The following is a 27,752-nucleotide window of genomic DNA, read 5'->3' as shown; positions in this document are numbered from 1 at the left end:
TTAGTCATAGAATCATAGAATCATAGAATCATAGAATCATAGAATCATAGAATCATAGAATCATAGAATCATAGAATCATAGAATCATAGAATCATAGAATCATAGAGTTGGAAGAGACCACAAGGGCCATCGAGTCCAACCCCCTGCCAATCAGGAAACACCATCAGAGCACTCCTGACATATGGTTGTCCCGCAACATCACGATAATCGCAGGCTCCCCATCCCGGACATTTGAAAGGGATGGGAGAAGAGAGGGCAGGATAAAAGATACCAGCAAATGCCAAAATCAGGAATATTGTAGGGTCAGAACTTGGGGTTACTTCTTTGCTTAATAAATTGAGTACAGTGGTACCTTAGGTTGCAGACGCTTCAGGTTACAGACTCCGCTAACCCAGAAATATTACCTCGGGTTAAGAACTTTGCTTCAGGATGAGAACAGAAATTGTGCAGCAGCAGCGCTGCGGCAGTGGGAGGCCCCATTACCTAAAGTGGTGCTTCAGGTTAAGAATAGTTTCAGGTTAAGAACGGACCTCCAGAACGAATTAAGTTCTTAACCTGAGGTACTACGGTAGTGATGATTGTTGTCATAAGCTATATGTGACATGAGCTTTGATTTGAGGGGAAATTTTAAGTGTGTGACATAGGTCAAATGTGTCCATCAAAACCCAACAACCCACACGCTAGCCTTGTACTGGTAACTTAGGACCAATTCTCAACGCTTTCTGGGTGTGGCAGCCACACTCCTTGAAGCCAAGCCAAACTTGATAGTGGGAGCCCTGCCTCTTTAAAGGAATATTTGCTGTTGTCACATACAAAGCAGAATATATGATCTGAGGGCCAAACGACATGGGCTGTTAATTAAGTGATATGCCCCTGAGTGCAGGATTCTACTTGCAGAAGTTGTAAGTGTGGGTCCCTTATCAGGAATGGCACCTTAGCAAGGAGAGGGTGTTTTAGTCCTTTGCCTCCTACTATGGTCCCAATCTGGATTACACCCCTTCCCTCCCCACCTTGACAACTTTAATTTACATGGGATTAAAAAATCCCATTGGAGTTAATGGGGGCTTTTTCTCCAAGGAAATTGTGGGAATGCCCCTCTACCCTCTGATCCAGATTGGGACAACAATGGTGAACAAAAAGCTAACACACACAACAACAACAAAAACAAAACCCCTAAGCACCCCAGGAGCCCTGTCATGATTGGGAGGGGGACACGCTATCTTCTTTGATAAGAAAAACCTTTCAATAAATGGCAAATGACCTAATGAATGTCATGTCTTTTTTGGCCCTGATCTTCAAATGGAGCACTCAAATCTTTCCCCAACACCCTCGGATTACCTTCGCTGTGGGAAGAATAGGGTTTCTGCAATCTTTCATGTACAGATGTACCACAGTTAAAGAAACACCTGCTGTTATCCTGTTTCCCATGGGAGTCATATTCAGGTTGTGATTGTGTGTGAAGCTGATTTGTGATGGTTTCTACATGAGAAAGGAGTATCCATGCAACCAGGTCACTATTCTCTCTAGCTCATGTAATTGGTGTGACCACCACAGACATTCTAATGGGGGAAAGCCCTGTAAATCAGGTTTGTTCCTAAACTTCTTGCAACATTAGAGTGGCCTGAAGTAATAGGGCTGGAAATATTATTACTATTATTATTATTATTTTATATTACTTATATCCTGCCGATGAGACTGGGTTGCCCTAGCTACTTGTAAGTGGCTTCCAACAGCAGCAACACATCAAACATTTAAAATTCCCGATACAGGGCTGCCTTCAGATATCTTCTGAAAGTTGTGTAGTTGTTCATCTGTTTGAAATTAGTTGGGAGGGCATTCCAAAGGGTGGGTGCCACTACTGAGATGGCCCTCGGCCTGGTTTCTGGCAGTAGTCAGACCTCTGAACAGTAGTAGGATAGTGGTTTTCTGCATGTGGATTCAGCCAGCTACATATTGTTTTGCACACCCCAATTTCTGAGTGGGAAGAGACTCTTAAGCTTTCCCAGGGTTCGGTTTCCTTGGAATGAAGGTCAGTGGGGACCATTGTCAATGGCAACCTAGCTCAGTCTTTGTGGTGCTGATGAGCGCACTTAACTTGCCAGTTATGTCCATTACCTTACAAAGAGAGCCAGTGTGGTGTAGTGGTTAAGAGCGGTAGACTCGTAATCTGGTGAACTGGGTTCGCGTCTCCGCTCCTCCACATGCAGCTGCTGGGTGACCTTGGGCTAGTCACACTTCTCTGCAGTCTCTCAGCCTCACTCACCCCACAGAGTGTTTGTTGTGGGGGAGGAAGGGAAAGGAGAATGTTAGCCGCTTTGAGACTCCTTAGGGTAGTGATAAAGCGGGATATCAAAGCCAAACTCCTCCTCTTCTTCTCTTCAAAGAGACTAGTCTGACCAGTTTGGTATATTTCCCCTCATAGATTCTAACTTCACATACACAAAATCAGATTTGGAGGGGGTGAAAAATTTGGAAGGGATGCATCCAGACTGACTCCGCCCCCCAAAACTTGTAACAACACCCAATAAACTGTTGCCTGGGAATATTCCAAATGCAGCGGATGTTGTGTGTGGAACACTCAGTTCTGAGATGTTGTGTGTGGAACACTCAGTCCTGCCACTCTCTGTCATCTCTCTTTGATCTTTTTTTTTAGTGGGGTGTCAGCCCATATATTCTGCTGAGTTTGTAGATTTCTAGATTGGAGCAACTTTGTGTAAACAGAAACGCCCAACCACTTTATCCCGAATCATATATTCATAACAACTGTGTTAAACCTTAAGACGCTGGGAAGTCCTGTAGACAAACATCATTGAAATCCACTGCATGCACTGTGTTCTTTTTACATAACACCCATTCATTTCAGCAGGGTGTAATAAACATTGCTTCTCAGAGGATTATGCCCTTAAGTGCAATCACTGCTTCAGTAGAATACAATCTGCTGTTAACTTGGTTGATATTTTTTTCACTGTGAGATATGGGATCCTCATAACAGAGGGTCCTGGTTGTGCTCGGGACCCAAGAGCTCACCTGACAGGGTTAAAATGGTGGTGGTGGTGGTGGTGGTGGTGGGGAAAGGAGCAGGAAGTCCTGTCCATTCCCCTGAGATCACGCCAGGCAGTTTTAGCCAATAGCCAGTAGGTGGCGTGATCCCAGGGGCTTTAAAAATGGCAGCATGATGCAAGTAGGGCACTTGCATTTGCACGGCTGACCCTCCCTAGTTTAGGTAGAGTCACTTGGCCTTGCTTTGGTTTGGGTCGCCTGTTTTGGAACAGGGGCTGGGTAGGATTTTTTTTTCCATTTGGCAGATTGGCTTTAGCCATTTGGTTTTCACCTACCCCTTAGCAAATAGTCACAACTTGTAAGGTGGTGGTTAGGCATTGGCTCAGTTGGATTGTGAGGAGGGGAGGTGCAGCCATCACCTGCCCCTCCAGGAACTGAGTATTCTGTTAAAGGAATCTGGGCGTCCTGGATCTTGTCTGAAGTCTGCTTGAGGGGCTAGGGCCATGCCAGGACCACAGGAACCCAGGGGTGAGCTTAGGTTGGTCCTCATCGACCTTGCTCCCTCGTTTGGTTTACCCCATTGGACGATTATCCTGAGAGGTGGAGTCAGTTATAGTGGGGAGTCAATGGCTAAGCCAATACCGCTCACGTGATTGTATTTCAATAAAGTTGTGGCCAAAATTTGCCCCCAAACATAAACTAATGTAAGTGTCCGTGTGTATTTATTTGGGGGGTGGGTCTTGGGGCCTCGAGACACAAACAAGTATTTTGATGCAGTTCTCTGACCATGTGAATACGCATACGGGGGTAAAGTTTGCATATCAGTGCAATACATTAGTGAAAATAACATCATGGTGTTACCATACAAAGGGGGTCTGGAAATACGTAGGTCCTCTTTAGCCAAATAAAGACAGTAGCATCGTGGAAAAAGTTCATATTTATTGCCAACTGCAGCAAGAATAAATGATCCAGAGGAATTCTCCCAATTCTGGACTCGAAATACAAAATTCAAGATGCTTTTAGAACATTCTCTTTACATGGTTAGCTCGTGAACGATCCCTTTCAGCAACATGATTGGATAACAGAACACATGGACAGCTCATGGACTCCTCATGTTCACTTCTAATTGGTTTACAAAACACACACTCCTTTCTACCAGCTGTACCATGGCAACAAAGTTTATAAATTCTTCTGTCTTGTGCAAAATGCTGCATTTTTGGTAGTCTGTTACAGGAAGCGGTCAGTTTGGAGCTTCCAGTCTCTTCAAGGCCACTTCGCCATTCTGGTATGTGAAGCTGATAGGCAAGGCCCTGCTTGTTAGCAAAAAGACAGGTTGAGGTGCATGAAAAATCTCTGCTTAGCTAGGGCCATGGCACAGATTCATTGTGGTTGTGCCTGGGAAAATGTTTCAGCAGGCTCTGCACTTAGCAGGCTGAGGTCAGTTGTGCATTAGAAACGTCTTCAGTGACAGAGGGTGAGAGCATGTCAGTATAGGGGTACTCTGTACTTCACCTTCCAGCTAGCCTGAAGGAACTTGTCAGATTTCCTGCATTCCTAATCAGCACAACCTTTCCTTGGTGTCCTGCTAGCCACTTGGACTGTAAGTCTCAGTAGAGACTAACTCAAAACAGAAACATTAGTGCTGTGAAAGCAATGTATGAGAGCAATGTATGCTCAAAAATGCCTGCCTGCTGTGTTGACCCTAGTGGGTCTCAGGTAATGACATTCACCTGGGTCCTAGGTAATGACACTCAGGTACAGTGGCGTAGCGTGGGGGGTGCCAGGGGTGCCGGCCGCACCGGGCGCAACATTTGGGGGGCGCGTTTGGCCGGCCCCCCTCGAGGAAGCGGGAACCTCTCCAAGGCCTTCGGAAGGCTGCTCCGAAGCCTGGCGGCGGGAGGAGGTCTCTCCGCCCCACCGCCAGCCTTCGGAAGGCTCCTCTGAAGCCTGGCGGTGGGGCGGAGAGACCTCCTCCCGCCGCCAGCCTTCGGAAGGCTCCTCCGAAGCCTGGCGGTGGGGCGGAGAGACCTCCTCCCGCAGCCAGCCTTCGGAAGGCTGCTCCGAAGCCTGGCGGTGGGGCGGAGAGACCTTCCCCGCGCCAGCCTTCGGATGGCTGTCCTGAAGACTTGTGGTGGGAGCAGTGGCGTAGCGTGGGGGGTGCAGGGGGGCCTGCCGCACCTGGCGCAATATCTGGGGGGGGGAGCGGAAGAGACTCAAGTGCTAAAATCCACGGGTTAGGGGGCGCAAATTACTTGCCTTGCCCCGGGTGCTGAGAACCCACGCTACGCCACTGCTCAGGTATCATTGGGATTGAAACCGCCTTGGTTGCACTAGTTGGCAATCTCCAGCAGGCTAGGGACAGAGGTGAAATCTGTTTCCTGGTTCTGCTGGATCTCTTAGCGGCTTTTGATACCATTGACCATGGTATCCTTCATGAAATATTGAGATGGGTTTTCTAGAATGTCTTGCCAGCAAATATTCTGATACAGCATATCAGCTTGAATCTGATTGAGTACGTTTGCTTGACGTAATTGAATAACTAAAACTAAAACATACACTGGGTGAATTTTATGAGTTGTATAAATATTTCGGTGTTTTCCCCAATCACCAAAAATATTCCAGTTAAAATATTTGAATAGGAAAAGAAAATCTACAAAGCACACTTAGTGCAGTTTAGATGTTCTAATGAAGCAGATTCAAAGATTTAGTTGGAAATTATTTTTATCAGGGTGTTTGTAAATACTGTATAATAAAACACAAACTTTCTAACATTATTTAAATAAAACAAAAGGGCAATGGATAGCTTATTTCAGAAGGCTGTGAAAGCTATGTCTTTATAATAATAATAATTTTTTATTTATACCCCGCCCTCCCCAGCCAAGATCGGGCTCAGGGTGGCTAACAACCAATAATATAAACAAGTTGATTAAAATACAATTTAAAAGATTAAGATACAACATTAAAACATTACGATGCAGCCTCTTCACAGGAGGAGAAAGGAAAAAGAAAGAGGGGGAGGGAATCAAACTGATTCTAAGCCAAAGGCCAGGTGGAACAAATCTGTCTTACAGGACCTGCGGAAAGAAATCAGATCCCACAGGGCTCTGGTCTCATGAGACAGAGAGTTCCACCAGGCCGGAGCCAGTGTTGAGAAGGCCCTGGCTCTGGTTGAGGCTAATCTAACTTCCTTAGGGCCCGGGACTTCTAGGGTGTTGCTATATATGGACCTTAAGGTCCTCCGTGGAGCATACCAGGAGGGGCGGTCCCGTAGGTATATCAGTTATACATGCATGCATACTTCCTAGGAACTGTTGCCTTAAAAATAAAAATATATCAATTGATAACAATTTACATAGTTCACACTTTGGCTAGTATTGCATCTACTCATTGTATTGCTAATTAATTGTATGCAGCAGTGCATTTATTAAAAATTGATTTTTCCCCCCTGTAGGAAAATACAGCAGAGGAACAATTCTGGCTGTCAGTGTGAATAAAATATATTAATTCTAGACTCCCTGGGATATTCCTATCATTCAATATTTGCACTAAAATAAAAAAAACTCCACCCCAATTTCCATGCTGTTCAGTTAAAAAAACAACAACTACTGATTGTATGCATGCTCGTATTAATTTATTTAAAACCTGTTTCTTTCTCTGAATCAGAAGAAGTGCAATCTCTCCAAATGATCTTCCCACCGTTGACTCCTAGTGGTATCATTAAAAGGAGACTCTTTGTACCTTCACAAATTTTAAAGAAACACATGCCCTCATGATTTCAACATTTAGAATTACTTTGCATATTTTATTCAGACAAGTCAAGAGCTGGTAGGAATCCAGTTTCCGTGGTCCAAGTTCAGAAGAGCGCTAAGGGCAACATGCTGATTTCTTTTTAGATACCCTTAATTGCCGTGGTGATTCACGAATGCTTAGGAATCCAGGAATGTAGGATACCTTCAAACACACCGTATATGAGCGGTGCTTTCGTGTTCTTAATGAAGCAACAATGGAAACCAGAGCTATACGATGCATCCTATTTTGTGATACTAGACTTGGCACACCAGTTATTCATGTCACTGCAGAATTAGTAGCACACACACATACCAGGCAAGAATTCTCTGAATTAATCACACCCAGTGGCTTAATCAAAGAGCATCTAAATTGCATTAGAGGTGAATGATTGAATAATAGTATCTATTTTGAAATGGATATGAGTGTTGCCATGCTTAGACATTCACCCGCAGATGGTCCACTTGACTGACTTTTCACCTCACCCTCTTTGGTTTATCACCTGCCTGGTGGTAACAGATGAGCAATAGTGGAGTTTTTTTTAACTGATCTGCCCTGGCAGCAGGCCCTCTTGGCTGCATTGGGATTTCTCAGCGGTGAACTCCTTAGTGAAGCCAATTCCAGTGGAGAATGCTGTCAGTGAACCCAGCTTGCCAAAGGACAAACAGCAGCTCATGTGGTTGTGGTTGTTGTTTCATTTTATTTATTACCAGCCTTTACTGGCAGGTCCCAGCAATCTAAAACCAGTGGCGTAGCGTGGGGGGTGCCAGGGGGGCCGCCCGCACCGGGCACAACATCTGGGGGGGGGCGCGCTCGCTGCCTCCGGAGTCGCCGAAGAGCCTCCGGCGCAGGCTGTAGCAGAGCCCCATGTCTCGCGGAACCGACGAGCTGTGCGCGCGCCCGGGCTGAAGGCGTCCGGCAGGCAGCGGCTCTCAGCCCTGCGCGTCAGGGCCGCGGAGGACACGCCAGGCAGCCCCTCCTCACAGCGCCGCCTCCGCTGCTGCTGCTGCAGCTGCTGGGCCATGTTGCATTTTCCTCCCCTCTCTGCCCCCCTCCTCCTCCGGGCAAGCGGCGTGGTTTGGACGGCAGCGCCAGCGGCAACTCGCCTCAGATCGGCAGGTTAGGGGTTGGGGGGGGGCGCAAATTACTTGTCTTGCCCCGGGTGCTGACAACTCACGCTACGCCGCTGTCTAAAACCCAGAATTAAAAACAGTTAAAACAGGTTAAACTCACAACAAAAGGGTGAGCCCTGGCAACACGCATGTCAGGTGTCAAAGGTCAGAACAAAGAGGTCATAGAATCATAGAATCATAGAATCATAGAGTTGGAAGAGACCACAAGGGCCATCGAGTCCAACCCCCTGCCAAGCAGGAAAGGTGTGTCTAAGCTCCCACTTGTACATTCTTAGATCACCCATTTCCTGACCCGATGAGAAAACAAGGTCCTAATGCATGTCCTTGCTACATTTGTTGGACCGATGACATGTTGAGACATCCCTGTAGTTGTAATAGTAGCCATAATGTTCTGATCTGCCCCGGAATTAATGGCCTTATAGTGTGAACATCAACGTCCCCCAGTATCGATAGCCTGGGGTTGCTCAATATCATGTCCAAGACCAGCTCCATACGCTCAGGGTGTTGGACAAAGGGAAGGATGGTATGGCAAAAGAATCCTCAATGTGTCTGATTGTCTCAGTACAAGGTGCAAACACTCTAGACACGTACCCATCTGGATAGGAAGCGGGGGGGGGGGGAGAGAAATCAAATTCCTATGGTCCATGGCAAGGCTTTCAAATCTTTCTTGATGCTGGACCAAGTACCTTGGCGTGCCAGCTGAGGAATACTAACTCCTTGCTGCTCACCCACCGAGGTCTTGGTTATATATGGCTTGACTACCGTAATTCGCTCTACGCGGGGCTGCCCTTGAAGCTGTCCCAGAAACTCCAGTGGGTGCAGAATGCTGCAGCGAGGCTCCTCACGGGGTCTCCCCCATGGAAGCATATTCACCCAGTGCTTTTCCAGCTGCACTGGCTCCCGGTGGAGTACAGGGTCAGATTTAAGGTGCTGGTTTTGACCTTTAAAGCCCTTCACAGCCTAGGACCCTCGTACCTACGGGACTGCCTCTCCCGGTATGCCCCACGGAGAGCCTCAAGGTCCATAAATAGCAACACCCTAGTGGTCCCGGGCCCTAAGGAAGTTAGATTGGCTTCAACCAGAGCCAGGGCCTTTTCAACTCTGGCTCCGGCCTGGTGGAACGCTCTGCCTCATGAGACCTGGGCCCTGCAGGATCTGATTTCTTCCTGCAGGGCCTGTAAGACAGAATTGTTCCGCCTGGCCTTTGGCTTGGAGCCAATTTGATTCCCTCCCTCTCTTTCTTTTTTCTTTTCCTTCTCCTCCTGCGAGGAGGCTACATTTTAATATTTTAATGTTTCAATATTTTAATGTTGTATTTTAATTTTGTTTTTAAGTTGTAATCATTAAACTTGTTTTTATTATTGCTTGTAAGCCGCTCTGAGCCCGGCCTTGGCTGGGGAGGGCAGGGTATAAATAAAAATTATTATTATTAATTATTATTATTATTATTATTATTATTATTATTATTAGCCAGATCAACCTTATCCATAACTGAGTTGTGGATAGGAGAGATTCGACCCAGTGAGGGCTATGGCTGAAGGAATTTCACTCACAGACCCACTAATACTCTCTTCCTTTCTGCTTCTAACTGAAAGCCCATCTGGTTGCATATCTCTCCTCTACATGCCTTATTTATGCTTGCAATTTTTATTGGATTAGGAGCCCTGTCCAATAAGGTTGGTGGTAACCCTGGGGCTGTTTCACAAATCAGAATTTTAACAGGAAACAGATTTGTTTAAAGTTCTTTTATCATGGTTCATCTCCAAGTCACCAAATATTAAGGTTTTTCTTTTTTGAAAATGTGCAAGTTTTGAGCATGGTATCCTTTATTATCTAAGGACTGTTCTAGATGGCCTGTTTAGACCTTTTTAGAAGTAATTCCAATTTGCTTGTACAAAGCTTACATGGTGACTAAAGTATGTCTGGGTTTTACTGAGCATCCGTTCTGATTATTTCACAGGGTGGTTGGTTATATGACAACAAGCATTCATTCTGATTTGCTTATGGTGTATTTGACATGTCTTCTTGTTAATCATATATTTATTCCACACTTTTCAGTCTATTCCCCCCTCACTTTCTTTTTCTTTTTAAAAAATATTATTACAAAAAAAAATACTTTGTGTGTGTATGGCCTTATAACATCCCCTACTTTCACATTCCAAAACAGGATAAAACTCACCTAATTAATAACAGAGTTTATGCATTGTAGCAAAGTCTCAAAACCTGAAAAATTATTTCCCCCTCACTTTCCATACAGCAAAACAGCAGGTTTTTGTTTTGTTTTGTTTTGTTTAAAGTGGATCTGGTGTACTGGGGTGACAGGGCACTTTCACTCACTTTAATTGTGGAAATCTAAAATTCTGATGTGCGCATGAATCCCTCCTGGAAAGAACTGGCAGTCTGGAGGAGGCATGCTAAGGATCGTACAGGGTAATTGTTTCATAAGCAAATAACCTGACAGATTTGCCTGGATAGAGAGTGGAATGTAGGAGGAGACTGTCAAGTAAGAGAATGTAGGAAGAATCTGTCAAGTAAGAGAGGGGTGTAGCTCTGAGTCACTTTTTATACACTTGTTCATCTTCCTTAACTGGTTCAAAGTCTCTATGAATGCTTCAAGGATCCTTCTCAGTTTTGGACTCTGAGGTCAAAGCACCACCTGCAGTGTACACATCCGAGATTTATATGGGTTCACCAGCCAATATTCTTCTGGTAAGGAATGTCTTCAACATTAGCTTTATTGCCTTGAGTGAGACAAATGAAATAATTATTGTGACTGTGATGGAAGAGGGACTGCAAACTCAGTAAGCAAAGTATACCTAACTGTATACTTTTATAAATTTTGCATCTCACAGACTGGTAGCCAACAGATTTCATGCTTGAAGGGTATTCTTTTTCAAATATGTCAGAACCTACATACTGCAAACAAGGATGGTGTCTGGCAGGCAAGCATCTCAGTGCAGAATCATTGTAGAATTGCTGTGCCTACGTTACAAATCTTTCTATGTTGGTTCTACCACAGGTATGTAATATAGCATAACTAAAAATAATGTGTTTGTAACTTAGATCCATTGTGATTCTGTTTTGCCTGCTAGGACCCAAACACCAAAACAAATACATATGGAAATGGAGAAGCAAAGAGGAAGTTTTTTGGAACTGAAAATCCATATGGGGCTGAAAGTCAGGTACCAGACAATGTATGTTTTTATTGCATGCCCTAACTTTGTCATTATACCTGATTGAATCTTTTCATATAATCATTCCAGGGCTCTTAATATGTGAGTATAACATACAGTTATGTGGGGTCAACATCTCAGCTAACAATATATTATCTAATATCCCTCAGGAATATTATAGTGCAAGTAATCTGGCATGTTGCCCATTGTTTTGAGGAATCTAGTTTCTACCTACATATCATAAGTATATTGTTGTAAGAAGTATGATCTCCTCCCTTTCTAGCAGGACCACCTATGGAATAAATGCTGTGTGTGTTACACAAACTCATAGTGGAATGTGCCTGTGATACCACTGATGGCAAAGCTACACAGCGCTCCCATGACCTCTACCTGCTGTGACTGTAAAACTAGCAGCTCATATTGCCAAAAGGGAACTTAATAGAGGATCCGTAGTCAAGGCAAAGTGCAGAGAAGCTGTAAGCCATTTTCATCCTCAACATTTCCAATTTCTCCTTGAGACTTATTGCTAAGTGCTTTTCAAACCTTTTAAAAAGGTTTGTTTTTAAAAAATGAAAGCTGGTGTCTGTTAGTGCTCATAATAATGAACTAGATGGACCAATTATTTAATTTGGTATAAAGCACCTTCATACGTCTGTGTGCTTGGGAACCCTGCAAAAAGTTAGGTCCTCTCTCATCTCCTGGAAAGGAAGACTCCCTGGTGGATCTCACCATTAGAGGTGTTAACGATTAGGAAAACAAATATGGAAGAGAAGAATGCCACCTATGAAGAACTTATAACTAAAACAGAACAAGGGAAGAAACTTAGACCCTACGAAGAGATAAAAAACTTATTCACTGGCTGGTTGCAATACCACCAGGTGAATGATTTGTTAAAAGAAGATAAAAAGAAACTGGGCTTTGAAGACAAAAAACCTAAGTTCCACGTGGAGGTAGTTGAAGGTAAAAATAAAATATTGTCTAGGATATATGATATGCTACTGGAGTGGTACACAAAAGACGAGGACGTGAAGGAGGCAATGATTAAATGGGCAATAGACATCGGCCATAATCTTGACTTTGAATGGTGGGAGGAACTGTGGAACAGTAGTATAAAGTTTACGGCGTGTATGGCACTGAGGGAAAATATCTGGAAAATGATATATAGGTGGTATCACACGCCGGTGAAATTGGCTAAAATGTATAGGTTAAAGAATAAAAGATGTTGGAAATGTGGTGAAGCAGAAGGCGACTTTTATCACATGTGGTGGTCATGTAATAAAGTGAAAGGCTTTTGGGAACTAATTTATAACGAGCTTAAAAAAATACTTAAATACACTTTCCCCAAAAGACCTGAAGCCTTTCTGCTAGGAATGATGGGTAAAGAAATTAGAAAAGAAGATAAGAACATATTTCTTTACGACACCACAGCTGCAAGAATTATGTTGGCACAAAACTGGAAAACGGAAACCATACCCAGTATAAAGGATTGGCAGGTCAAAATGGTAAACTATGCCGAGCTTGCTAGACTAACAGGTAGAATACGAGACCAAGATGAACAGAAATTTCAAAAAAATTGGAATAAATATTGGAATTATATCGGAACCAATTTGTAGAGGAAACTGGCGGGGTTGGAATAAATCTAACAGTGAGTGATTAACTTTTAAGAATAAAAACAAAATACGTGATTGTGGAATTTATTTGATACTTACCAAAAGGGTGGAGGGGAGTCCAGGGCTCGGCAGAGCCCGAAATATTATGATTTTCTTTTTCTTTTTATGATCTTCTGTATAATTTGGGGAAGGGAAATAATAAATTATGTAAATATGTACTTATATGTATACTGATATGTTTAGCGGTATGTTTATTTGTATATTTTCTTTGTGTAATTTGAATAAAAATGTACTGGGGAAAAAAAGTTAGGTCCTCTCTCATGCAGAGAGAGCTATCAGCATACAAGTTGTTCATGTGTGGGCTTGGTGGTGCCTGCAGGCCCACTCAGTGTATGGAAGTTGGGGAGATAGGGGCAGTGGGTGCCAGTGGTGTGCAGTCAGTTGACTAGGGGGACTAGGCTAATTGCCTAAATGGTCCAAGAGCCCTCCCGCCACCTTCCCAAAGCCCACCTGGCTTTAGGAAGGAGGCAGCAGGGCCCTGGCATCTCCTTTCCAGTGTCCAGGAAGCTTCTGCCCGGCTTAGGGAGCTGCGATGCTCACACGCACAAACGTCGGGGACACCGTGACGTCACCCCCCCATTGCCCTCACAAGCTGGCACCTCTGCCCCTGTTTCCCTATGAAACATTTCACTGCACACCACACGCTGGTGGGTTCAATCTCACAGTTTTGAATGGCTTACAAGGTGCTCTAGAATTCGTACTTGTCAGGGGTTCAGGAGCAGAGACGCAGAGAAGGGAGGAAGCAGAGAGCGAGGGGGAGGAATCCGAAGGGAAAATGAGTGATGATGACGACCCGAGATCTCCAAGCCTAAGCAGTGAGTCAGAGGACTCCCAAAAGGGAGCCCCAGTGAGCAGAGCAAGGGGGGGATCCGGGGGGACACCCCAGGAGGAAGGGAACAGAGGAGATTCAGAGAGTAGCAGCTGGAAGTCGGGACCCACGCTCATAACTGAGGGCGGCAGCAGCTGGAAGTCGGGACCCACGCTCAAGACTGAGAGCAGCAGGGAGGAAGGTAGCCAGGCATCGGGTTCCGGAGGCTGTCAGCAGGAGGGAGGGCACGAGTCAGGGGTGGTCACGCCCTCCTCAGAGAGCGAGGCAACGGTTAAGAGGAAAGTAGAGAGTTGGGCGCGCGCGCCAAGTTCAAATGCAGCGGAAGCTGGAGCAGTAAGCAGCCCGGAGAGTGAGCCAGGTCCCAAAGCCCGCCGCAAGGAGGCAGAAGGATCAGGGGGGTCAGCGTCAGAGGAGAGTAGAAAGGAGGAGGCCCAGGGGGGCAGAAGGACCCAGAGACGTAGGGAGAGGCGAAGGAGGTGGAGCAAGGCTAGGGTATTAAGCTGGTGTGCAAGAGGCGGGGACTCAGACGGGTCTTCGCCGACCTAGGGCAGAAGGTGTAGAGCTGCACGCTGCAGTTCGGAAATGAAACCTGTAACTTAATAAAGACTCTTATAAAGTGAACGCTGGCGGACTTGGTCCTATGTGAGCTGGGACTGGGTGGCAGCTCTGACAGTAAGACCCGTCTCCCAAAAGCTTCGGACACCTGATATCTCGCAGCGGAGAGAGAGGCAGCTGGAGGAGGGGATCGGTGTTTGGGAGCAAGCTCACGATGGTTAGCAGAGATGACGGAAGCAGAGACAGTTGCAGCGCTGCAACAGGCAGTTACCCAATTGAACGCGGAGGTACTGGCATCCAAGAAGAGGGAGGAGGATGCGGCAGCCGCCTACAGAGATCTCCACGCCAGGTTTGAAGCATGGGTTAAACACGGGCAGCCAGGACCCAGACCGGAGGGGGTTGGGTTGGCACGGAGAGCAGGAGGGCTTGTGGCTCACTTCGATGGGAATTTACAACAGTACCCCAATTTTCGAGCAGACGTAATGTGCGCACTGCAACTGCTGGCAAAAGACTTTAGAGATGAGGAAGAGAAAGTGGGGTTCATACTATCCCATTTGCATGGGGATGCTAAAGCGTGGCTACGCAATTTGTGGAGGGATAAAGATCCGGCGCTTCAGAATGCAGATGCCTTTATCAAAGCGATGGATGCGTGTTTTTTGTCTACTATTGATGTGGATCTTGCCCGACGGGAGATTCATGGACTAAAACAAGGGAGGGCAAGCGTCCGGCAGTACCACGCCCGCTTTTTTGCGCTGGTCAGTGCCTTAGAGTGGGACCGGGATTCGCCCCCTGTCAGAGACCTGTTCTGGGAGGGTCTAAGCTCTGCGGTCAAGGATGAGATTGCAAGGGGGGAGAGGCCCCGAAGCACGCAGGAGGTGGTCCAAAGGGCGCTGACTGTGGGGGTGAGGCTGGAAGAACGTCCATGGTGCAGAGATGAAGGACGTGGAGGGCGCGAAGCAGCGAGAAGTTTCTCTTTCATTCCAAGAGAAGCAGCGCGTGCGCAATCCACACCTCCGCCTGGAGGGGGAGGGGAACCGATGGAGGTTGGAGGTGCAAGGGCTCAGTCAGCAGCCAGAGCCCAAGCACCGACAGCAGTGAAAGCGAAGCCTCCTAGAGGGAACAGGAAGTGTTACATCTGCGAGGATCCAGGCCATTTGGCGAAAGAGTGTCCCCGGAGGCTCCACAAGCACACTGCAGCCTCAGCAATGGTGACTGCAGCAACGCAGCAAGGAGGACCACAGCAGGGAAACGACGATGTCTGGCTGGAGACAGAGGCACTGGGGCCCAGCCAGACGCATCAGTGAAGCAGTCCCCAGCGATCTTGCAACCCACGGACCCCCTCCCACCCAAACCAGTAGTGCAGCTCACAGCATCTCTCCAGCTACCCGATGGCGTCACTATCGAAGTGCCGCTTTCTGTGGATTCTGGAAGCAACGCAGACTTTATAGCGCAGGATTTTGTGGAGCAGCACGCTATACAGCTACTGCCTGCCACTCTGCCCCTGCAAGTCGTCACAGTGGATGGCAGAGAGTTGCTAGGGGGGCAGGTGGTGAAGCAAACGCCACCGATGGTGATGCGCCTTGGCAACCACAGGGAAGTCATCAGTTTTAATGTCACCCAACTGTCGGACACGCCCATTGTGTTGGGCATGAGTTGGCTGGACAGGCACAGTCCGACACTGGCTTGGTACCAGAGACAGCTGATCTTCGGCTCCTCTTATTGCGCAGAACACTGCATCCTGCCCAGACAGGAGGGAGAGGAGGAGGAATCACAACTGCAGTTGGGAACGTTGCAAGCAGTCCCCCACAAATACGCAGACTTTCTGGAGGTCTTCTGCGAGAAAGAGGCTGACAAGCTACCACCGCACAGGCAATATGACTGCAAGATTGACCTCCTACCAGGGGCGACGCTGCCGAAAGGGAAGCTGTATTCCATGTCTGAGGACGAATTACAGGAACTCAAACAGTTCATAGATCACAATTTGCAGCGCGGTTTCATCCGGGAGTCCAGGGCAGTAGGGGGCAGTCCTGTTTTCTTCGTGAAGAAGAAAGACACGCCCCAAAAAAGACTGGTGGTGGATTTTCGCCTCTTAAACAAGATGACCAAGCCTTCTGATTTCCCCATGCCCAGGATTGACGACCTACTAGCGATGGTGCGCAAGGGACGCGTGTTCACCAAGTTGGACCTGCGAGGTGCGTACAATCTCATCCGCATGAGGGAGGGCGATGAGTGGAAGACAGCCATGTTCACGCCTCTGGGCACCTACGAATACAGAGTGATGCCGTTTGGATTGCAAAACGGTTCTCACTGTTTCCAAGCTTTCATGCATCATGTGTTGGCGGGACTCCTTTACAAGAAGTGCGTCTGCTTTCTGGATGACATCCTGATATTCTCCGAATCGCAGCAAGCCCATGACCAAGATGTTTGGGAGGTGCTGAAGAGGCTGCAGCAGCATAGACTGTACGCCAAACTGGAGAAGTGCCAGTTCGACACGACGGAGGTGGATTTCTTGGGTTACAAGTTGTCGGACAAGGGGCTAGCCATGGACAGCGCCAAGGTTCGTGCGGTGTTGGATTGGAAGAGCCCGCGCAACCGGAAGGAGGTCCAGCGGTTTGTCGGCTTCGCCAACTTCTATCGCAAGTTTATCAAGGGGTTCGCGATGCAGACGGCGGCCATTACGGACACGCTAAGCTCCAAGAAAAAGAAATTCATCTGGACGGAGCAGGCGGAGCAGTCCTTTCAAGCACTCAAGCGTCTCTTCGCGTCGGAAGAGCAACTGCTGCATATCGACCCCAGCAGACCGATGCGGGTAGAGACAGACGCATCCGATAGAGCAGTGGGAGCTGTCCTGCTGCAAAGGGACCCACAGGGGGTCTGGAGGCCGGGAGCGTTCTACTCCAGAAAGCTCAGCAAGTCGGAGCAGAACTACACCATCTGGGACAGGGAGTTGCTGGCCATTCATGCAGCTTTCAAGGCGTGGAGGCACTTCCTGATCGGCGCCAAGCACACGGTGCAGGTCTGCACGGATCACAAGAATCTGGAGCACTGGCGCACGGCTCAGTTCCTGAACCAGAGGCAGATACGTTGGGCGGAGTTCTTTGCTGACTTCAATTTCCGAATAGAGTACGTCCCAGGCGACACCAACGTCATGGCGGATGCACTGTCCCGCAAACCGCAATACCTCGAAGAGGCGACGCCAGCGGCAGCCATGCACATCTTCGCGCCAACAGCGTGGGCGTGCGCTTCAGCCACAGTAGACCTGGATGCGGTGCGGCGGGCGTTGCAGGACGACTCCTTCGCGCAGGCGAAGATGGCAGAGGTGCACAAGGGCACGGCGAAGGGCGACGAGTTCCAGATACGAGACGGCTTGCTCTTACGTAAAGGGGCCATCTACGTGCCGGGAGACGAACTTCGCGCCAGGGTACTGCAGCAGCTGCACGACGCACCCACGGCCGGGCACTTTGGCACGGAAAAAACGGTGGAATTAGTCGCAAGGGACTTTTGGTGGCCCAGACTGAGAGGGGAAGTCGCGGACTACGTTGCGAGGTGCGACACCTGCCAGAGGGCCAAACCGGTGCACAAACCACCGGCGGGACTGCTGGAACCGCTGCAAACGCCGTTTGAACCGTGGGAGAGGGTGGCCCTGGACTTTGTTACGGATCTACCCAGCTCGAGAGGCAAGACAGCTGTACTAGTGGTGGTGGACTTGTTCACCAAGATGGCACATTTCATTCCGTGTGCGAAGGTGGCCACGGCGGAACAAACCGCCAAACTGTTCATAGATCACGTGTTCAAAGTGCATGGTCTGCCGCGGTCTATCCTGTCCGACCGCGGGCGCCAGTTCGTCTCGAATTTCTGGCAGAAGCTGATGAGTTTTCTAAATGTCAAGGTCGATCTGGCATCAGCAAGACACCCGCAGACCAACGGGCAAGCAGAGAGGGTCAATGCCATCATGCAGCAGTACCTGAGATGCTATGCCAATCAACAACCTGCGACCTGGGTGGATTACCTGCCGCTCGCCGAGTTCGCTTACAACAACACGAAGCACGTGTCCACAGGGGTGACGCCGTTCTTCGCCAACAATGGGAGGAATCCCAGAACCTTCCCGGGACGGGAGAGAGTGGGGGACGGAGAACCACAGACGGCGGACGCGTTCGCGTCAGAGTTGCAGGCGGTACACGATCAACTCAGACGGCAGCTGGAGCTAGCTAAGCACGCCTACAAGGTGCAAGCTGACAAGCACAGGCGGGTTGGCGAAGAGATCCAAGTGGGAGACTGGGTCTGGTTGGCAGCCCACGCAGTGCCGACCAGGTCACTAGCCAAGAAGAAGTTGGGGCACAAGCAAATTGGTCCGTACCAAGTCGAAGCACAGATCAACCCGGTAGCCTTCCGACTGGTGCTGCCGGAGGGTTCCAGAATGCATCCGGTGTTCCACAGGTCGGTGCTCACTCCCTACAAGGCACCTCACAGATTCCAGGAGCCAGGGACGGCACCGAGTCCGTTCCGGGAGCGGACGGAGACGCGAGGGGTGACGCAGCAAGACCCCATCAACGAGGTCACGGAGATTTTGGACTCCAGATGGGGGGAAGAGGGAGTCGAATACCTCCTAGCCAGAGAGGGCACCCGGGCCAGCGCCAATAGCTGGGTGCCAGACTACGCTTTGGAGGAACCCCTGCTCAAGGACGAGTTTCATGCCCTTTTCCCACACAGACCCATGCCAGCGAGCTTCTTCGACGACTGGCTGTTCACGCCCACACTTTCTTCCAGCACGTTCCATGGATTCGACTCGGACGGGGAACCCGCACTGAGCACCCGTTCCCCAGAAGGATCGCCGGCGGGTTCGGCGTCAGACACCTCGTATTGGTGGGACGATCGACCGGAGGAGCAATGGCGCCGGAAGTGGCTGGAGATGCCAGGTCGAGCGACCGACGCAGAGACTGACATGGACGTGTTCGGGGAGGACCTTGGGTTCGAGCACGGCGGTACAGAGATGGAAGCGGAACAGGTCAACGTCGGCGACCGCGAGGAGGAAGACTCGGAGGTCTTCAGTTGGCGGCCAACCACGGGGAGCGAACTGTATCCGGCATTCCCTCCCGTGATGATGGAGCACCCAGCACCCACACCTGAAAGCGGGGAGGGGGGAAGGGGGGGCTTCGAGGGGGGGATGGATGTCAGGGGTTCAGGAGCAGAGACGCAGAGAAGGGAGGAAGCAGAGAGCGAGGGGGAGGAATCCGAAGGGAAAATGAGTGATGATGACGACCCGAGATCTCCAAGCCTAAGCAGTGAGTCAGAGGACTCCCAAAAGGGAGCCCCAGTGAGCAGAGCAAGGGGGGGATCCGGGGGGACACCCCAGGAGGAAGGGAACAGAGGAGATTCAGAGAGTAGCAGCTGGAAGTCGGGACCCACGCTCATAACTGAGGGCGGCAGCAGCTGGAAGTCGGGACCCACGCTCAAGACTGAGAGCAGCAGGGAGGAAGGTAGCCAGGCATCGGGTTCCGGAGGCTGTCAGCAGGAGGGAGGGCACGAGTCAGGGGTGGTCACGCCCTCCTCAGAGAGCGAGGCAACGGTTAAGAGGAAAGTAGAGAGTTGGGCGCGCGCGCCAAGTTCAAATGCAGCGGAAGCTGGAGCAGTAAGCAGCCCGGAGAGTGAGCCAGGTCCCAAAGCCCGCCGCAAGGAGGCAGAAGGATCAGGGGGGTCAGCGTCAGAGGAGAGTAGAAAGGAGGAGGCCCAGGGGGGCAGAAGGACCCAGAGACGTAGGGAGAGGCGAAGGAGGTGGAGCAAGGCTAGGGTATTAAGCTGGTGTGCAAGAGGCGGGGACTCAGACGGGTCTTCGCCGACCTAGGGCAGAAGGTGTAGAGCTGCACGCTGCAGTTCGGAAATGAAACCTGTAACTTAATAAAGACTCTTATAAAGTGAACGCTGGCGGACTTGGTCCTATGTGAGCTGGGACTGGGTGGCAGCTCTGACAGTACTGATTTGAAACTTTGTTAGGGCTTCACCAGACTTTGCTTTGAAATTAGTTTCAGGTCATATGCAAAACTCTCTTGGCAGGCCTAATGCTCTGATCTTTTCTTTGCCAAAATCACTGAATGGGGGAAACAGCCGTATAGCAATTCCTCTTTCAAATTATGTTGCTGTAATGCAGCTGACCTGTTTCTTTCCTGGGGTGTGGCCACTGTCGCTTGGAGACAGATTGTAGGAGCCACAGGTGACAGCTGAGTGCAGGGTGGGGACAAAAGGTGGACAAACTATCCCAGAAGGAGCATGATGTGTCCCACACCAAAGGTTCTACCCTGCTAACATAGTGCTTTGACTTCACCCCCCGAGGTGCACTCCATTGTCTCTCAAGACAGATGAATACCAACTTGTTTGAACATCAAACAAAGGCTAAAATTTGGGTCACATGCTAACTGAAGAAAGAATTCAACCCATGTAGAAATGCTCCTGCCAAAATTACTTTCATGACCAATTTACTTCAAAGCGTTTCCATAGGATTTCTGTTACAGCAGTTACTTGATACAAGTGTACACTTGTATCTTTGCATACTTAGATGGTATCTCCATTTCTGAGCCCAGATAACGTGTTTGGGGTGTTTGGTATGGATTTGGTATGGCTAATTATGCCTGGGAGTTATTCTCAAAATACAATCTGGATACTCCTTTGTGTAGGGAAACGAGATCACCCATGATACCTGAGTTCTGAGTTCCTAGATTTTTTAAAAAGTTGAATCATTGTATGTGGCAGCCATATTGTCCAAATAGGGATTTGTGTTTTAAAGAGATGGGCCCCAACATTGTGAGTGACAGGATAGCATTTCAAAAGGAATGAGTAGGAAAAGATGCAGGACACGACACAGCATAGGTTTAAACATTGAATAATGAATGCAGCTAACTAAGCTCTTTTGAAATGTTTAAGATAAAGTGGTTGTTGTTAACTCTGCTGTGTTAACAACATTCTTTAGTTGACCTCTTTTGTAATGTTTCATTCTGAAATATTTTGAAATGGTATTTTAGCTTCCTGTTAATCATGTTGCTTCAAATGTATGCTGGACTTTCTTCAGTGATGTTTTATTCCAGATTGTTTTATTTGATGTTTTAACATAGGTTTTAAACTCCTTTGAGATTATTTAAAATTAAAAATATAAAGCAGTATAGAAATGGAATTAATATTAATATTATTGTTAATAATGTAGGCAATATGTTAGGGTGACAATGGAGTGGGGACTAACCATGGCAGTGTAACTACTAAACAGGGCATTAACTGTAACCCTAGTGGACCATTAGATCTATCTGGTTGGTTGTATCCAACTTTGTGGCCTGCAGGTTGTGTTAACTCAGCTTAAGAGCACTTTTTTTTATTAGTTACCTGGGGAACAGATGGAGTGTTGAATAAGCTGATAGCCAACTGTAAATTGACACAGAGGACTGGGAAAATAGGCAGGACAAGTTGAATGACTTAATGAACTGCGGTTAATAAAACACATGTAATTACACATGTAATTCAGCATACAAAGAGCATAATGAAATGGTTTAGAGAGAAATAACTTCTTTGTCATTGCTTGGGGAATCTTTAGATGGAAATAATGGGAGAAGAGAGATATCAGGGAACTTTTGTTAAGTGTAACATGAAGGAGAACCGTGTTTGTGCCTGTCGGACCTTGCGTTCGACTAAACTCCTCCTCCGGTCGAGTCCTCTGACGTGATAAACGACCTGAGCCTTTGATGAGGCTCCCGGCACGTTTCCCCATTACGTAGAGTATCCAGCATGCAGGGAAGGATGAGAAATATGAGCTACATTGCAAAGAGTTTTATTTCTAACTACGCAGACAGAAAAGAAAAATATACCCTCTCTCTGTGAAAGCAGAGAGGCAACAGGAGCAAAGGAACAGGAAACCAGTAATATAAATATCCGTCTCCCGTCTCCTGTGAGACTTCCAACAGTCTGGAACCCCTGGAATGTAAACAGAGTTCTGTGACTCCAAGCACTGCACCAGTGGCACAAACAGAAACCTAACAGTGCCAACCTTCGAAATTCACACTAATCTGAATTTTGCAATGCATTTCTTCACCCAAGCAATGTGTAAAAAAATGCATTTGCTAAGATAAAAGTATACATAAAAATGCATATATCTGTAAAAGCAACATGCAAAAAGGCATTATATTAGGAGGAAATATATGCAAAAATGTGTACAAAATTGCGTATAAAATATGTATATTAGGAGAAATTAGCACCAGAATGGGAAAGAATCTTAGAGGGGACTTTAAAAAAATCTCAAACTGATGTGGAAATGTGAAGCTCTGAAGATTGGAAAAGCTGAAAAAGTGAAATGGACATATTTTCCTATCCCTAGTTCCATGCTTATATGAGTTTTTGATTCATTTATTGCTTCTGCAAGATTTATACATATATCTGAATATCTGTGTGTAGATTCTTCCTCTTCCTGGATGTGATCTCACAAGTGTAAAACCACCAGAATCTGGAATTGCAAGTGCTGTTTCGTGTCAGATAGGGCTTTTATTGGTGTAATAAGGGTTGGTAAATAAGTTTTGACAGTACTAACCACCTTTTTCAAATAACCTATGGCGCAATGTCAATGTGCTGCATGTACTGTATGCCCCTGAAATTGTGGGAGCTTCATTCTGCTCCTGCTGTTGCTGCAGTGCCAGGGCACTTGGCATGGTTTGGCTTGTTATGTTGTCCTAGCTCAGGGTCGTAGTTTGTTTCTCACCACACAAATCACAAGCGGAAACGAATGTTTGTTATTGTCTTGCCGTTTGTGGTTTGTTTGGGGAAAACAAATCATGAGCCCTGGTTTGGATGACACAGCAAGCCAGACCATGTCTCATTTTCTGGAAACGCAGAAAATATGGTTTTTAGACTTCCTGTTTAATTGTAAAAGTGCCCCCCTTTTCATTTCTTTACTGAAAAACAGTTATAGGATACTTACCACCAAGGCACTTAATAAGGAAGTTACACTAGTTGCTTGACATTGGAAAAGCTCCATGAGAAAAAAGTAATAAGGTTTGTGAATGTTGCTAAACCAGCTTTGAAAGAAATCAAATAATATTTCTAGGTGCTGAAACAGCATTCCAGAAAATGGAATGGAATGGATTTTGTTTTGTTGGTTTCAAGCCTTTTCAACTTTGGAGCTCAGTTTTTATTTTTAATGAATAAAAATAATGTAAAACATAATGTAAGAATCCAGCCTAGGACAAGTACAAATCAAAATTACCTTCACAATGTAATTGTGTAGTACAATAAGTTCGCACTTAAATGGTTATTAATGTTCAGCTATTCATAATATGAGCAGCTTGAGTAATAAAAACCAACATATTGTACTCTTCAAAGACGCAAATCAATTCATGATCCCATGACTTTGGCGCTCTCTCAGTGATTTCATAGCATTTCTCCAGTGTCAGTGACTGCATGTAAGTGTATATCTCCATTTATTTAGATATTGTCTCCAACTGTGAGCATAACAAATATGCTCTGGGCATGGGGCTTGGTAGGGGACTGCTGAATGAGTACCTTATACAGCCAAGAACCATTCCCAAAGTGTGGACTGCATTATCCTTTAAAACAGGCAATGGACACGAGAACCTGCAATTTCAGAAGGAAGAGCAAGTGCCTGTGTTCAAGTTAATGAGTTTTAAAGAGATGGGGCTCAAATTTCTGAGCGACAGGGTAGCATTTCGAAAAGAACGACTAGTGAAGAGATGTGGGACTCCGTCCAGCATAGATTTAAGCATTGGGGAATGGATGTGGCTAATAAAGCTGAGGAAAATATGATGGGATATGATTCTGCTAATGTGCAGATGTAGGCAACAGGATGGGGAGTAACTGTAGTGATATAAATAAATAAATTTATTAATGTGAATGCCAGACAGGCAGTAAAAACAGGGTGTTGGTTGTGGCTCCAGTGGAACATCATACTAGCTGATGGGTTGTGTACAGCTTTGTGACTTGCAAGTTGTGTTGACCAAGTTTAAGGGCAGTTCTTTCATTAGGTACATGATCACCTGTTGATTAAACTGGCATCCAATTATAAATTGACACCAAGGCTGGCCCTGGACAAGCTGAACGACTTCATGAAGTGGGAGTAATAAAAACATATGTAGTTCAGCATTCAAAGAACAACAAAATGACTCTCTCTTTTTTTGCATTGCTTGGGAACTTTTCAGGTCACAATCATGGAAGATGAGAGAAAACATGGCATCTTTGTTGAACCCAACAAGATGGTGAGCCATGTTTGTGATGCAGCTTCAATGAAGGTCAGTGTAATTCTTGAGTGGATCCGGGTGTTGATTTTTGGGTAGAATTATAACTACTATAATTTTAAGTCCCAGATTTCTTCCCTGTGCTCCTTCTCTTTGCATTGTAGTTATAAACATTGTAAGGGAAAACACATGTTAATTCTCTTAGAGGGAAAACAGCTTGGCAAGGACAATTAAAACAGGCATATGCATGCTCTGTAGATTGATCATATCAATATTGCATGTGGGTTGTGTAGGAAAGGTTGTAACTTTTAAGCAGGAAGTTGTAGACCGTAATCAATCCTTTGTGTGTGGTGTTGAATGAAAGATGTATCTGATGCATACAAAACAATTATGCAGTTGATACCTGTGGTAACATTTTACATTGCACAAGGCTGGGAAGCCTTAACAAATGCAAGAGTGAAGTCACTGGTTTCAAAACCTTGGAATTTGAGCACTATGCAGTTTGCTTCACCTGCTAAGTGACTAAGCTCAGGAAGTAGAAATACTTAGTAAAAGATATCCATTCGGGTTCCTTCTATTGTATGTAGAGACCAGCGATCTCAGTTATTCCATGCTGAAAATGTATAGGAGTTTTCATTTTAATTGATGAAACATTTTAATTGATGAACCCTGCGTTATGTTACATTAATGCCCACTTGGGAGGAAATGGGTGAGATTTCTGTTCTCTAATTTTTTCTTTTAAAATTTTAATTAATGGTTTCCTGCTGGGACTAGTATCATGGCATACCCTCCCATTTTTCCCTAACAAAAATCCAGGACATTTCCCACCCACTCGCTGGCTCCCAGCCTTGCCCTTTCAACCAGCCCTCCCCACCCCCACCCTCCTCACCCTCACTGCTTGCCATCTCTGCCTGCTATATGCCCCACTCACCCTTGCCCCCTTGCCTGCTGCATGAAATTGGGGCACCCCAAGATGAAAGCAGAACCCAGGGTGCCTTCTAAAAAGTGGGACCATCCCACTTACAACGGGACACTTGACAGGTGTGTCATGGCACTTATGGGGGGGACAGGACCTGTACACAAGGCTGGAATGCAGCTGGAGGTTATCAATAAAGGTTAAAAGAAATAGAGGCTATCTTTGGCAATTATTAGAATTGTTCTTAAGAACAAAGGATAGGTACAACGCAAATGGCAATGAGTTGGTTTAAAAAAACACCACAAAACCCACAGCAAATCAGTGTGCTGTGTTTTTGTTTCATTGCATTTGCGTGTTCAGACCCAGAAACCTTTCCCCTAAATAAATGCACACATGACTCAAAATTTTGGTTTGGTTTTTTGGCATAATTTAGGCCACAACTTTACTGATTACAGAAAGTGACTGGTTGCATAGGCTCTGGTTCGACTAGCTCCCTGTCATGCAGGTAGCGCTGACCCAGGGTTCCAGCATGGGTCAGCCAAGGGTAACCTGGATAAGTGGAAAGCTGGGAACGGGCTAACTCCGCCACCCAAATGTCCCCCTGGACTCAGGCACGGTCACAACCCCTTCTCAGGGGTTGACCAAACCATTGAGCCCCTGGATTCCTTTAATGGAATACCCTTCACATAGGAATGGCGAGAGCGTTCTCCCATCCCTATCACCTCTTTAAGGGAGGACCCGATATATCATTCAAACTCCTGCTCTTCCAGTTTCTGCTCTGCTTTCAACTCACTACATTTCAAAGCTTAAAGAGGCATCTTTTGCTTTTTGCCACTACTGTTCCTTCTAGGCATTTCACTGGTGCCTTTGCATTGATTTTGCAGCAGCTTCTCTTCCTGCCTCTCTGACAACATGAATCACCTTCCTCCAACACCTTTCTTTCTGCCTGCCCCAGGGGAATCTCCTCTTCCCTGCAAACAGTGGAAACTATTTGTTTGTGATTATTCTCTTACCACCCGGACAAATAACATAAGCCCTGCCAAACAAAAGGCCTTAATGCTTCTTTGTTTGGGTGCAAAAGACCAGAGAGAGGTCTTATTCCCATCTACCCTTCACTACTGCTGTGACTCAGGATGCAAATCCTTATGAAATAGCTCTTCAGACCTTGAACGATCTCCTTCCTCCTTCCTGCTTCCTCAATGTGGTGTCTGAATATTATAAATTTTATTCAAGTGTTCAAGTACCAGGGGAGCTGATTAGATGTAACACCACTACATGTGCTGAGTGCTACTTGTGATGCGCAGCTGAGGGCATGCTGCTTAAAGAGGGCCACATTGTCCTTCATCCAAATTTCAGCAGAAACAGCTAATGGAAAGGAAGCTTATTTTCAACACAGTTGTTAATAGCTCGAAAGACTGAGAATGTCATTCAGTGGTCCAAATGGCATCACCAACGTCTCAGGCTTCTCAAGTCATGGATGTGCAGTATCTTCAAGTAAAAATGTGCAGTATCTTCAAGTAAACCCCCCCCCCCACTTCAGTACTGTCAAGCAAGGCAAATTTACAGGGCCTGGTGGCAGTAAGGAGAATATAGTTAAGAGGGAGGGGATCATAATCACATTTCATAAGACCCTGTATAGAAGAAGGATGAGCAAACCCTGTTGGGGGAGGAGAGAAGTGCCAAGCTCTCTAAAAGGGGTGGGTAATGTGTGGCCCCCCAGATTGTTGTTGGATTACAGCTCCTATTGACCTTGTTCATTGGGGCTAATGGAGAGTCAGCCTGCCAGTTCCCCAACTCTTCTCTGTAACTTTTGTCCATTGGCATTTTATTTATGTGGGTGTATTTTATCTCTTAGGGACGCGGGTGGCGCTGTGGGTTAAACCACAGAGGCTAGGGCTTGCCGATCAGAAGGTTGGTGGTTCAAATCCCCGCAACGGGGTGAGCTCCTGTTGCTCGGTTCCTGCTCCTGCCAACCTAGCAGTTCGAAAGCATGTCAAGTGCAAGTAGATAAATAGGTACTGCTCTGGTGGGAAGGTAAATGGCATTTCCGTGCGCTGCTCTGGTTCGCCAGAAGCGGCTTAGTCATGCTGGCCACATGACTTGGAAAAACAGTCTGTGGACAAATGTTGGCTCCCTCAGCCAGTAAAGCGAGATGAGCAGCGCAACCTCAGAGTCGTCTGCGACTGGACTTAACTGTCAGGGATCCTTTACCTTTACCTATTTTATCTTTTACTACTGTGCTTTTGTGAAATCTGTTACTTTTTCTTCTTCTTCATGGTGAACTGCCTTGAGCGTTGCCCAGAGAAAGGAAGTAAATTCACTTTAAGTGTTCCTTATATATTTCTCCTTTCTCCACTTTGCCTTTCAGGTACAGGCACCTCCCTTCTCTTTGCTCTCTGTACGTGTTATAAGAATTAGAAATCTCCAGCGAGCAGATGTGTGTGAGTATCTGGCAGATCCTGAGTAGCTATA

General features: G+C 46.8%; 1 protein-coding gene across 4 annotated transcripts in view; it reads left to right on the top strand.

Annotated features, from left to right (window-relative positions):
- Positions 1 to 10,504: 10,504 nt before the first annotated feature.
- LOC309541604 (cytosolic phospholipase A2 epsilon-like) overlaps positions 10,505 to 27,752 on the top strand; it is a 46,096-nt gene continuing 28,848 nt past the window's right edge. For 2 of the 4 annotated variants that reach the window (XM_082239634.1, XM_082239637.1), the window contains exons 1-4: positions 10,505 to 10,629; positions 11,013 to 11,114; positions 24,329 to 24,418; positions 27,649 to 27,721. In XM_082239634.1, the coding sequence (XP_082095760.1) occupies positions 10,528 to 10,629; positions 11,013 to 11,114; positions 24,329 to 24,418; positions 27,649 to 27,721 (367 nt within the window). In that variant the 5' untranslated portion in view covers positions 10,505 to 10,527. Of the gene's footprint in view, positions 10,630 to 11,012; positions 11,115 to 24,328; positions 24,419 to 27,648; positions 27,722 to 27,752 lie in introns of those variants that run through there. The other 2 variants (XM_082239635.1, XM_082239636.1) reach the window with 2 other exon arrangements.

Source organism: Podarcis vaucheri (genome assembly GCF_965113315.1).
Source record: "Podarcis vaucheri genome assembly, chromosome: 1".
In the NCBI taxonomy this organism is placed as follows: Eukaryota; Metazoa; Chordata; class Lepidosauria; order Squamata; family Lacertidae; genus Podarcis; species Podarcis vaucheri.
Note: the sequence above shows the minus strand (reverse complement) of the source record. Positions and strands in the feature narration are given on the sequence as shown.